General features: G+C 36.3%; 1 protein-coding gene across 2 annotated transcripts in view; it reads right to left on the bottom strand.

Annotated features, from left to right (window-relative positions):
- The window catches only part of TAOK3 (TAO kinase 3), a 184,140-nt gene that overhangs the window by 62,776 nt on the left and 107,684 nt on the right, over positions 1-13,680 (bottom strand). For both annotated transcript variants that reach the window (XM_082699774.1, XM_082699775.1), the window contains exons 6-9: positions 13,314-13,359; positions 12,344-12,440; positions 9,601-9,714; positions 8,320-8,411 (exon numbers count right to left, since the gene is read on the bottom strand). In XM_082699774.1, the coding sequence (XP_082555900.1) occupies positions 8,320-8,411; positions 9,601-9,714; positions 12,344-12,440; positions 13,314-13,359 (349 nt within the window). The remainder of the gene's footprint in view (positions 1-8,319; positions 8,412-9,600; positions 9,715-12,343; positions 12,441-13,313; positions 13,360-13,680) is intronic.

Below are 13,680 nucleotides of genomic sequence, written 5' to 3'. Positions count from 1 at the left end.
CCAGGGTGTCTAATTTTAAAATTTATTCCAAATTGCTAACTCTATGCTAGGCAAAGGGCAGGTTTTTTGTTTTTACTGCAGGAATGTACATTTATTTGTTTTAAAAAGTATTTTTTTTTTTCCTTCAAACGAAAGTTAAATTCTTCAGGGTGCCTGGGTGGCTCAGTTGGTTAAGCATCTGACTCTTGGTTTCAGCTGGGGTCACGATCTCAGGGCTGTGGGATCGAGCCCCAAATGGGCTCCATGCTGGGTGCGGTGTCTGTTGGAAAGCCTGCTCTCTCCCTTTCCCAATAAAATTTATTTAAAAATTAAAATTCTTAAATATTTCATACATAAAAATTTGTACATTATGATACTTTTCATTTAATCAGTATTTTCTCTTTTTTTCAGAACTTCTTTCTTCCAAAAAAAATAATATAGTAGATATAACTTTATCCTTCTTCCTCTCTCCAGAGAATGTTGTTTTGAAATTATATCTTTTACATCTATGTTCTTATGTTTTAAAAAATATTTATGTATATACTAATATATATCCTAACACATACACAAACAATATAAAGAAGTGTTTATAAAACTTTCATAATTAGTATCATACTGTACCTATAACTTTTGCAAATTTCTTTGTTCATTAAATATTCAATGTTAGATTTTTTAAGATTTAAGTTTAAATTTATTGTTAAATTAGTTAACATACAGTACAATATTCGTTCTGAAGCAGAATTCAGTGATTCATCGCTCACATACAACACCCAGTGCTCATCACAAAAAGTGCCCTCCTTAAACCTCTTCATCCATCTATCCCATCTCCCGCTGCACCTCCATCCATCAACCCTTATGTAAACCACAAGAGACTCTTCTCTCACAAAATAAACTTCTGGGGGGTTGGGGGTAGGGATAGGGTGGCTGGGTGATGGACATTGGGAGGGTATGTGCTATGGTGAGTGCTTTAATTGTGCAAGCCTGATGAATCACAGACCTGTACTCCTGGGGCAAATAATACATTACATGTTAATAAAAATAATTGTTTAAAAAAAGAGTCTCTTATGGTTTATTTCCCTCCCTCTTTCTGTACACCCCCTTCCCATATGTTCATCCGTTTTCTTTCTTAAATTCCACATAATTTTTTTTTTAAGATTTTATTTATTCATTTGACAGAGGGAGAGAGATCACAAGTAGGCAGGGAGGCAGGCAGAGAGAGAGGAGGAAGCAGGGTCCCTGCTGAGCAAACAGCCCGATGCGGGGCTCGATCCCAGGACCCTGGGACCACGTCCCGAGCCGAAGGCAGAGGCTTTAACCCACTGAACCACCCAGGCGCCCCAAATTCCACATGATTGAGATCATATGGTATTTGTCTTTCTCTGACTTATTTCACTTAGCATTAATATACTCTAGCTCCAACCTCATCGTTGCAAATGGCAAGATTTCCTTCTTTTTGATGGCTGAGTAACATTTTATTATATCTATACCACATCTTCTTTATCCATTCATTTAGTCAATGGACTGCTGGGCTCTCTCTATAATTTGGTTACTGTTGATAATGCTGCTATAAACACTGAGGTGTATGTACCCCTTCAAATCTGTATGTTCATATCCTTTGGGTAAATACCTACTACTGCGATTGCTGTGTAGTTAGTTCTATTATTCATGTTATTCATAGGGTAGTTAGTTCTACTTTTAACTTTTTGAGGCACCTCCATACTGTACTCCAGAGTGCCTGTACCAGTTTGTATTCCCATAAACAATGCAAGAGCATTCCCCTTATCCACAGCTTCACCAATACCTGTTGTTTCTTGTGTTAATTTTAGTCATTCTGACAGGTGTAAGGTGGCGTCTTATTGTGGTTTTGATTTGTATTTCCCTGATGGTGAGTGATGTTGAGCATCTCCTCATGGGTCTGTTGGCCATCTGGATGTCCTCTTTGGAAAAATGTCTATTCATGTCTTCTGCCCATTTCTTGATTGGATTATTTATTCTTTGGGTGTTGAGTTTGATAAACTCTTAATAGATTTTGCAGTCAAATGCTCTACCCCTGAGCTATACCCCCCAGCTCTTTATAGATTTTGGATACTAGCCCCTTATCTGATGTCATTTGCAAATATCTTCTCCCATTCAGTAGGCTCCCTTTTAGTTTTGTTGATTGTTTCATTCACTCTGCAGAAGTTTTTATCTTGATGGAGCCCAAGAGTTCATTTTTGTTTTTGTTTCCCTTGCCTCTGGCAACATGTCTAGTAAGAAGTTGCTATAGCCGAGGTCAAAGAGGTTCTGTCTGTGTTCTCCTCTAGGATTTTGATGGTTTCTGGTCTCACAGTTAGGTCTTTCATCCATTTTGAAATTATTTTTGTGTGTGGTGGAAGACAGTGGTCCGGTTTCTTTGGCATGTTGTCCAGTTTTCACAACACCATTTGTTGAAGAGACTGTCTTTTTTTCCACTGGAGAGTCTCGCCTGCCTTCTTGAAAATTAGCGGACCATATAGTTGTGGGTCCACTTCTAGATTCTCTATTCTGGTCCATTGATCTGTGTGTCTATTCTTGTGCCAGTACCATGCTGTCTTGATGACTACAGCTTTGTAACAGAGTTTGAAATCTGGAATTGTAATGTCTCCAGTTTTTTCTTTTTCAGGACTTCTTTGGTTATTTGGGGTCTTTTGTGGTCCCATACACATTTTAGGATTGTTTGTTCTAGCTCTTTGAAGAATGCTGATATTCTTTTGATAGGGATTGCATTAAATGTGTAGATAGCTTTAGGTAATACAGTCATTTTTTTAAAAAAAAGATTTTATTCATTTAACAGAGAGACACAGCTAGAGAGAGAACACAAGCAGGGGGAGTGGGAGAGGGAGAAGCAGGCTTCCTGCTGAGCAGGGAGCCGAATGTGGGGCTTGATTCCCAGACTCTGGGACCTGAGCTGAAGGCAGACACTTAACAGACTGAGCCACCTGGGTGCCCCTGGGTAATATAAACATTTTAACAATGTTTGTTCTAATCCATGAGCATGCAATGCTTTTACATTTCTTTGTATCCTCTTCAATTTCTTTCACAAGTGTTCTCTAATTTTCAGAGTATAGATCTTTTACCTCTTTAGTTAGGTTTTTTCCTAGGTATCTTACTGTTTGGCAAAACTGCAAATGGGATTAATGCCTTGATTTCTTTCTCTGGCGCTTCATTACTGGTGTAAAGAGATGCAACAGATTTTTGCACATTGATTTTATAACTTGAAACTTTGCTTAATTCATGAATTAGTTCTAGCAATTTTTTGGTGGAGTCTTTCAGGTTTTCTACATAGACCACCATGTCATTTGCAAATAGTGAAAGTTTGACTTCTTCCTTGCTGATTTGGATGCCTTTTATTTCTTTTTGTTGTCGGACTGTAGAGGCTAAGACTTCTAGCACTATGAGAGTGAGAGTGGTGAGCGTGGACATCCCTGTCTTATTCCTGCTATAGGGGAAAGCCTCTGTTTTTTCCCCACTGAGCGTGATATTAGCTATGGGTCTTCCATATATGGTCTTTATGATGTTGAGGTATGTTCCATCTACCCCCTAATTTGTTGAAGGTTTTTATTAAGAAAGGATGCTGTATTTTGTCAAATGCTTTTTTTTGCATCAATGTGATGATTTCTGAGATATATCCGTGATGGTACATGAAGATTTGGTGATATAGTATTCTGTAATTCATTTATCCATTCCTCCTTGGATAAGAATTCTGGTTGTTTCAACCTTCTCTAGCTTCGACACAAGGTTGCATTCTTGTACACACATCCGGTGTATATCCATAAATATTTATTTAAGGAACACACTGAGAAGTGAAGTTGTGGGTCACTGAGACTACTCAGCCACTTTACTAGATGTTGTCGATTTACAATCTGAAGTTGTTACACCAATTTTACATTTCTACCAGTAGTGAATGAGTTCATGTTTCCTTTGTAGTTTCCCAACATCTATTTATTATCCTCAGACTTAAGAACTTTTGCCAGTCTGATAAATGTGAAAAGGTTTTTTGTTTGTTCTGTTTTTTAAAGTGGCTTCATGCCCAGCAAGGAACCCAAAACAGGGCTTGAACTCATGACACTGAGATCAAGACCTGAGCTGAGATCAAGAGTTGTGTGGTTAACCCACTGAGCCACCCAAAGTGCCCGGGTGAGATGAGGTTTGAATTTGCATTTCCCTTATTACCACCAAGACTGAGTATCTTTGAATGTTTGGTGTCCATTTAGGTTTTTTTTTTTTTCCCAATAAACTTGCTGATCCTATTATTTGCCCATTTTTCTACTGGCTGTTTGTCTTTTTATTTTTGATAAAGAAATGTGGTAAATTATAAGGAATCTTTAAAAATTCTGGCCCAAATGAAACAAGATGGGATCGGGAGGGCGACAAACTATAAGAGACTCTTAATCTCACAAAACAAACTGAGGGTTGCTGGGGGGATGGGGGTGTGGAGAGGGTGGTTGGGTTATGGACATTGGGGAGGGTATTTGCTATATGGTAAGTGCTGTGAAGTGTGTAAACCTGGCAATTCACAGACATTTACCCTTGGGGCTAATAATACATTATATGTTAATAAAAAATATAAAGATTACAAAAAAAAATTCTGGGCCAATACTCTGTTAGTTAGATATGTTGAAACTACTTTCTATGAGTCCCTGGCTTATATTTCAATTATTGTATTTTACACAGCTTTATATTTTAAAGTACTAAAAGTTATCATATTTGTTAACATTTTCAAAACATTTTTAGAAAAATGCTTCCCATACCCATAAAGGTATATACTCCTATAGTAATAATAGTAATAATAATTATATTTATATAGTGTTTATTACATGGCATGCCATATTTTAAGTATTTCATATCTCTATATTAATGTCTATCTATATGAGTATAGTTGACATAGGATCTTACATTAGTTTCAGGAGTACAACACAGTGATTCAGCAACCCTAAACATTATGCTATGCTCACTGCAAGGGTAGCTACTATCTCTCACCATGCAAAGCTATTACAATACCATTGACTATATTCCCTATGCCTGTGACTTTTATTCCTGCAACTTAGTCATTCCATAACTGAAAGCCTCTATCTCCCACACCCTTTGACCCATTTTGTCCATCCCCCAGCAATCACCCATTTGTTCATGGGTCTGAGTCTACTATTTGTTTATTTATTTATTTGTTTTTTAGATTCCACATGTAAGTGAAATCATACCGTGTTTGTTTTTCTCTGTCTCACTAATTTCAGGTAGCATAATATGCTTTAGGTCCATCCATGTTGTTACAAATGGTAAGATTTCATTCTTTTTTAAGGCAGAGTAGTATTTCTGTGTGTGTGTGTGTGTGTGTGTGTGTGTGCGCGCGTACCACATCTTTATCTGTTCACTTTTGGTGGGGATGTAAATTGGTACAGCCACTGTGAAAAACAGTATGGAGATTCCTCAAAAAATTAAAAATAGAAAAAGACCATATGATCCAATAATTCCACTCCCAGGTATTTACCCAAAGAAAATGAAAACATTAATTCAAAAAGATACATGTACTCCCATGTTTACTGCAGCATTATTTACAATAGCAAAGATATGGAAGCAGCCCAAGTATCTATCAATAAATATTTTACATCTATATATAATTCATTAATCTTCATAATAATACTATCTACTTTGTAGCATTGTTATCTCTATTTTGCAGATGAGGAAACTGAGTCAGAAGAGAGCTTCTCCTAAAAGTTTTAAAGTTATTTTTTACTTTTGGGTATTTAACCAATCTGGGATTTTTTTTAGATTTTATTTATTTATTTGACAGACAGAGATCACAAGTAGGCAGAGAAGCAGGCAGAGAAAGAGGAGGAAGCAGGCTCCCTGTTGAGCAGAGAGCCTGATGTGGGGCTAGATCCCAGGACCCTGGTATCATGAGCTGAGCCGAAGGCAGAGGCTTTAACCTACTGAGCCACCCAGGTGCCCCTGGGATTTTATTTTTGTGTATGGCATAAACTAGGAACTAATTATAGTTTTTCTCATACAATTAACAAATTGTCTTATATTATTTATCAAATGGGCCATCTTTTCCCACTGATTTATAATGCTTTTCCTGTCTTATACCACACTCTGACTTATTCTATTTCTAGGTTTTATAGTCTATGCTATTGGATATTAGTCTTTCCCTTCTTCAGTACTGTATTGATTTAATTATGATGGTATGGATTTTGATATAGTGATTTTTCTGTCTAAATTCTACTTTTTCAAAATTATCTGGATTAGTTTCCCCCTCTGACTTTTAAGACTATCTTGTAAAGTTGTATTTAGTATTGTTGGAAGTGCATCATATGTCCTTTTTAAAGTATGCAAATATTTCTTCTGAGTCTCCCCCACCATAATCCGTGTGAATAAGTTAGATTAATTTCCTTTGCAGTGAAAGAGAGAATAAGACAATATTAAAATGTTAAAAAAAAGAGGGGCGCTTGAGTGGCTCAGTTGGTTAAGCATCTGCTTTTGGCTCAGGTCATGATCCTGGGGTCCTGGGATGGAGCCCCAAATTGGGCTCCTTCTACCCCTCTCCCTGCTCATGCGTGCACTCTTTCACTCAAATAAATAAATAAAATCTTTTTTTTTTTTTTTTAAGATTTTACTTATTTATTTGTCAGAGAGAGCGAGCGAGCACAGGCAGACAGAGTGGCAGGCAGAGTCAGAGGGAGAAGCAGGCTCCCTGCGGAGAAAGGAGCCCGATGCGGGACTCGATCCCAGGACGCTGGGATCATGACCTGAGCTGAAGGCAGCTGCTCAACCAACGGAGCGACCCAGGCGTCCCATAAATAAAATCTTAAAAAAAAAAAAAGACTAGAAAAGAAATCTACTACCTCAATATCCTTTAACAGAGGACCAGTGAAATAAATTTCGGTATATCCATAGTACTAGAGGAGTAAATGATGCCAGTTAAAAAAAACAAAAACAAACTGAAAAAGAGGCCTAAGTGACTAATATAAAATAGATTTCCATGATGTTGTTAAGTGAAAGAGCAATATATAGAATCACTTATATATACAGATACAGAATCACTTAACTTGGGCGAGAAAAGGAATGTAATACATGTATATTCGTATTTGTTTGTGTATTTGTAAAGAAGCTCTGGAAGGACATATATGAAATTGGTAACAGTGGTACCCTGTATGTACTGGCAGGGGTGGGAATGGAAATGGGTAAATAGGGCCAGAGGTCTGAGTTATTTTGCTGCATGTCTTTTTCTATTTTTTGATTTATAAACCACGAGTATTACTTATTTTTAAAAATTAAATATTAAATATTTTAAAGCTTCTTCCTAAACTCAATTTTTGAAAAAGTATTATCTCGTTAAGGTTAAAAAAAAGAGTAGACAAGTCTTTATCTTCATCATATGTTTCTTTGTTCAAGAAAGGGGTCAGTGAAGCAACTGGAAATGCAATACAAAGTATCGCAAGTTGTCTTTACAAGCCAAGCATTTTAGGCAAAAGAAAACTACAGTCTGAGAAACAAGCTGGGGCTCAGAAATTCTTAAAGGATCAGTTTGGATTCCAGAGTAGAGGAAATTAACCCAAAAAACCAGATGAAGAAACTTAAAAAAAACTAAAAAATAAATGTATTTATATAAATTGTAAATAAAAATCTAGATAAAGGCAGTGTTGGAGCCAGCTCTCAGTGGCTCTGGAAGGTCAACTCTCCATCCCTTTCTCCAGCTTCACAGTAATCCTATCCACCCCACTACCTGAGAATCACTGGTTAAATCTGCCAGTATAGCTCTGGATAAAGGTGGCTTTAGGATACATTAAAGTTCAAAATACACAACCAGAGAATCAAGAATCTGTGGTATGTTAGACAATTTTATGTGAATGCAACAATGTTTGGGGAACAACTTTAAAGCAGCGGGCATCTTCTAACAAGAAGTTTCATGTGAGGTTGCTCTGTAAATGGGTCAAATACAGTTTTTACAGTCAGATCTTGGATAAGCCAGCTATTTTTCAGATTTCCCTTACACACGTCGAAATTAAATTACTACTGGGAAGTTATCATTCATGATATGGAGAATGGATGTTTTTCAAATATTAATGCTTATTATTATATATTCCCACATTTGTCATTTGCTGTATCTGCTCTTTTAAAGCAGCTCTTTAAATTAATAACATGAAAATGTAGTAAAGATAAAGTAATCTTCTGATGTTATACAATAGCATAGAAAAAAATCGAATAAATTCATACTGCCTGGCCCACATGTAGCAGTGACCCATTAAATAAAAGCAGGATGAACGAATTAACAATCATAGTCAGAAGTGATTCTCAAAAGTATAATAAAACGACTCTTTTACTCACCCAATTCAATACAGGTGATTCCAAGTGACCAAATATCAACTTTCCCATCATACTGTCCTTCATCCATAGCCAAGATCACCTCTGGAGCCATCCTGCCAAACGTAATGTACAAAACTTGAGTTGCAAATTAAAAACAAAATTCATTTAATGAAGTGATTTGGTGAAATAGCTGTTTGAGCACAGTCTGAAATTTTGTCTGATAAAGACGTTATTTCCTTAACACAAGTCATTTGGAAAAACAATGTTCAAAATATAAACATTACACTCAAGGATTTATATGAAATAACACATTATTTTCAATAAATCCTGGTTCCACCATTATCTAACAGTTTTACCATGGCTAAATTACTTAACCTCTCTGTATATCAGTTTTTCCATCTGCAATGTGGAGAGAATTCTAGTAACTATCTCAGAGATTTGTAAAGAATTCATACGTATGAAATATTTAAATAACTATAGACAACATGAAAAATACTTATGAACTATTTAAAACAATATAATCAGATATTTCAAAGATATTACAACTTAAAAAATAAACAAACGTGCTATGGTGATGGATATTGTTTGTCCAGAATGGATTTCCATAGGAGGGCAGGGCCTTTATCAGTTTCATTTTTTTTTTTCCTATTACTATATATAAGTGACTACTTAGTAAATGCTATTTGATGATCATGGACAGAGAGGAAATTCAAATAGTAGCTGATTTTTTTAGTAGATAAGTAATTATCCAGGGATATAAATCATTATCCAAGGTACAATGCAATTCCAGTTTATCTATGAAAAAGAGGAAATGCATCTTCAATAGATGGGGTGAAATTTTCAGTCAGAGTGACAAACCAAGAAAAGTCTCAGAAAAGAACTCAATAACAACAAAAAAGAAACCGGATTTCTTTCATTGAAAGGTAGTATTTTTGTTTGTTGACAAGAGAAGTTTAAAGAAACTGCCTTGTCCTTGAGTAGAGATTAGGCCTTAAGAGAAAGTTTCAAAAGAAACTTCAAATGAAATCTAAAACCTGAGCTTGGTCAGTGAGTTGATAATCCTGCTCAGTTTACACACAGTGACATCAACCTTATTTGAACAATTTAAAGTCACTGGAAATTTTATACTAAGTCAGAGTGTTTCTTTTTTTGCCAGTGAGTTTTCTCTCCTTTAATGGAAACCTCATTTGAGGCACATGGTGAGACACTGTCAAAAAAACAAAACAAAACAAAAGCAATGCTTTGAGGCCATCTTGTTCATGTATGCGTATTTTAAAATTCTAATTTTTAAGTTCTACATACCAGTAAGGAGTGCCCACAAAGGAGTTGGCAGGAGAAGCCATCGAGGCAGATCCAAAATCAGCTAGTTTCACCTGACCTGGCTCTGTTAGAAGAATATTTCCTGCTTTAATATCCCTATAGAAAAAAAATAAGAGGGTTAGAAAATTACTTTTCAACTTTGATTATGGAATAGGTCAGAGCATGCAATTAATAAGACAAAAAGTTTATTAAAAACAAAACAAAACAGGGGCGCCTGGGTGGCTCAGTGGTTAAGCCGCTGCCTTCGGCTCAGGTCATGATCCCAGGACCCTGGGATCGAGCCCCGCATCGGGCTCTCTGCTCAGCAGGGAGCCTGCTTCCTCTCTCTCTCTCTGCCTGCCTCTCTGCCTACTTACGATCTCTGTCTGTCAAATAAATAAATAAAATCTTTAAAAAAAACAAAACAAAACAAAACAAAACAAAACAAAACAAAACAAAAAAACCTTGCCCAAACAGCCAGAGAGGGATTTAGTAATTACCGAATGTTGTAAGGGGGGCCCAGATTCCTGGGTGTACTTACAGGTAGGTCAAAGTATTACTAAAAGGTAGAGCTTTCTTTAGAGGGAAGGAATGCAATGAGAAAAAAAGGCAGACAGACGCGGGACAAGGAAACTTATTCAGTTGCTACACTTAAAAAAGCATATTCTCAGATGCCAAATCCAGTCATCAACATTATCTCTTATGTTAGGAAAACTGGTGCCATTTGTCACTGCCTTTTTTTTTTTTTTCCTTTTCCAAATTACCTAAAATTTTGGATACTAAACAAACCTTCCATAACTGTATTCTCTACCTACCCAATAAACCTACCTCAACTACACACATACCTTTTCTTTCTTGCCTGTGACCCTTTCTCTCTGCCTTAATTGTAACTGCAACTCTAAGGCATTTGAGGGTACATGTTACATAGAAGGTGTTATTTTAAAAATAACACTGAACAGTAAAAAGAAGACCCTGAAAGATCAAAACAAACAAGGATTAGGGATTAGGAAATTGCATTTCTATTGTATTACTACAAAGAATTGCAAGTGGTTACTACTAAAGCTATTAGATATTTTATGCAGCAGAAAGTTTTCAAAATATTATTTTAAAATATTCATTGTTGAGGATGGTAATTCAGAATGAGAAGATGTGGATGTATTCTTGATTCTCTTCAAAAAAAGCATGAGGTGTAATGAGGACTAGGAACCAAGACTTATAAAATGATGGGCCGTGGAAGGACAAAGCAGAGAGAATGAGGAAAACTTGAACTGAAAATGAGAAGGTTCAAATGCTTCCAAAGCAATGTCTCCAAAAACCTTCTCTTCAAAATCCAGTTTCTTTACTCAAGATGACATTAGGCATTGTCAGAGAGGACTAAAACACCATTTATTTATTTATCTAACAACAGAAAAATATCTCTTCTCTATTACCTTCAGTTAGAACACTGGCTTGTCAAATCAAAATAATAAATCTGAGATGTGGTATTTATTTTTAAATAGTGAGCACAATTTAAAAACTTTGTTTTTCAACTTTTATACACTAAGGGAGATAAAACATAATACAGAATATGAAACATTAATGTGCAGATTTTGTTAACAAAGGCACAAAAAAATGAACCATGGCTTTAAACAGGAACCAGCAAAATCATTTATAAACAAGCAGGCATTTGGTAATGACATTTTGGTACCCCAAAACTGCACTATAAATTTTTTTTTTTGTTAAACCCATAGCATTATGGTTAAATCCATTTTATAAGCATTTATTACATATGGTTAGGCTCATTCTTTGTCTTTACAAATATGCCAAATACATGGCAGGAATTTTGGTCTGCCTATTTTGAGGAAGTTCTGCATTTCTTGTACCAGTAACTGATAAAGGCTATTCCAGGGTGATTAAAACATAAGCAAAAGGGGAACCTATGATGTAATAGTTTCATTTCTTCCTAGTAAATGTCAAAGTTTTCTTTTGTTTTTGAGCCATCTGAGATCTTTTATATCTACCCCATATTCCACTACTGCCATCATTCATTAAAGTAATCGTACTAGAAGTTCTTTATTGAGAGAAGGAAAGATTAGGAACAACATCTTTATTTAAAAGAAGTTAGTGGTAGGAAGTAGACTGGAGGGAGGACAGTGCAGTTGTGGTAAAGAAAATAAAAGGCAGAGGAAAGGCCTGGATTAGGAGTTAGGAAATCTGAGCTTCAATCTTTATTATGTAAAACCTATGAAATTATGGGCAATTATTTAAATCTTTCAGAGTCCCAGTTTCTTCATCTGCCAAGATAAATACAAGAATATCTTCCTAAATATTTATGTGGACTATTGAAATGCACGATATTTTAACGTGATGAAACAGCACAATTTTATAGAAGATTGAGTTGTTATTTACAACGGGAAAAGGAGATGAAATTCAGCTAGGAAAGAAATACATGCAAGAAAGGCTAATTTTCTTTTCTTCTTGGCATTGTATCAAAAGGCTGCTGGGCCCTTCCTCAAATTCTCCTGCAACATCCTGCTTGGAGGATAGTTACCTAGAGGACAGAGGCGATGCAAGTCTTTGTGTACATCTAGGACAGACCAAGAGACAGAAGCTAAATTCTGACAACTTTACTTCTTACATCCAGCAGCAGCAGCAGTCTCTTTGCTTCCTATAAATCCACAGGAACCCTAAAAAGTGGAGCATGCACTAATTTTCAAGATTCCTTGGATAGTCCTATAACTGACATTTAACTGGTCTCCAATCTTACCTATGAATCATTGCATGAGAATGCAGGTAGGCCAGCCCCTGCAAGGCACCGTGAGTAATGGCAGCAATTTCCACTTCCTGAAGTGGTTTTTTGTGAACTGAAGAAGGAAAAGAAAAATTCAGAAGTAATAATCAGTTGCATTCTTCTTAGTATCTTATACAGTTATACCAAACTGAATTACATACTCTCATATGACACTTTGGGAACACATTCACCATATTTCCTATAGAATTGCAATAAAGAATCAGGCAACAGGATACTCAAGTACAAAAACAAACAAACAAACTCCTTAAAACAAAGCCTGATATTCACTGTAATGAATTGTTAATTGACTTGTCAGTAGCAAGTCAAAGCCACCACTGATTCCAATGGGCCAGGCCCAAATTTACCAGTCTTTTCTGACATTTTAAATGCCTAGAATGTTTTAGATTGTATTATTCTCCTCTCCACAGAGCATCTATAATTACCTCTTCTAACTACCGGTTTTCATTATTTGTGAAAGCAGCTAATAAGCAATTTCTATTCAGAGATCAAGGATGATATAAAAAAGTTTTTTTAAATGTAAATTTTTAACCCAGTCTCTGATTATAATAGCATTTGCGGAAGAGAACTGGGTCAGTCAAGATATCTGAAAGAGTTAAATATCAATATAATTTGATACCATCTACCTTTCATAAATACATATGAATTTGACGTTTTTTGGCTATATACACTACATCACATGAGCCGAACATTTTAGCAAGTACCTGCCCTGGATGGGCCATGCGCTGAACAGCAGGAGGGCTGTCAGTCATTCCCGAGACACTTTCAGCCACCACAGAGATAAAGTTTGCACAGCCCATCCACAAAATCCTTAGGTCTGGGTCAGCATCCATTTGCTTTGCCCAATGGCAAATATAGTGCATTTAGGAGGAAATACTATTCTGGTCAAGACAGAACAGAAAGGAAGGGATAGTGGTTTTATTCTTACCTTCTAACAAATCAGAGGCTGAGCCTAAGCAATATTCCATCACCAACTGTAATAGAATAAATAATAACCAGAATAATTTTTTAAAAAGAAGATTCCACTTATTTATTTAACAGAGAGAGAGGGAGATCTCAAGTAGGCAGAGAGGCAGGCAGGGAGAGAGGGGGAGAAAGCAGGCTCCCTGCTAAGCAGGGAGCCTGATGTGGGGCTTGATCCCAGGACCCTGGAATCATGACTTGAGCTGAAGGCAGAGGTTTAACCCACTGAGCCACTCAGGCGCCCCAATAACCAGAATAATTACAGTTAATAAGAAACTGCTAAAACCAACCAAGTAACCAAGGAACTAAGAATAAACTAAGATAAATTTTTA

Source organism: Mustela nivalis, assembly GCF_964662115.1.
Source record: "Mustela nivalis genome assembly, chromosome: 14".
Classification (NCBI taxonomy): Eukaryota; Metazoa; Chordata; class Mammalia; order Carnivora; family Mustelidae; genus Mustela; species Mustela nivalis.
Note: the sequence above shows the minus strand (reverse complement) of the source record. Positions and strands in the feature narration are given on the sequence as shown.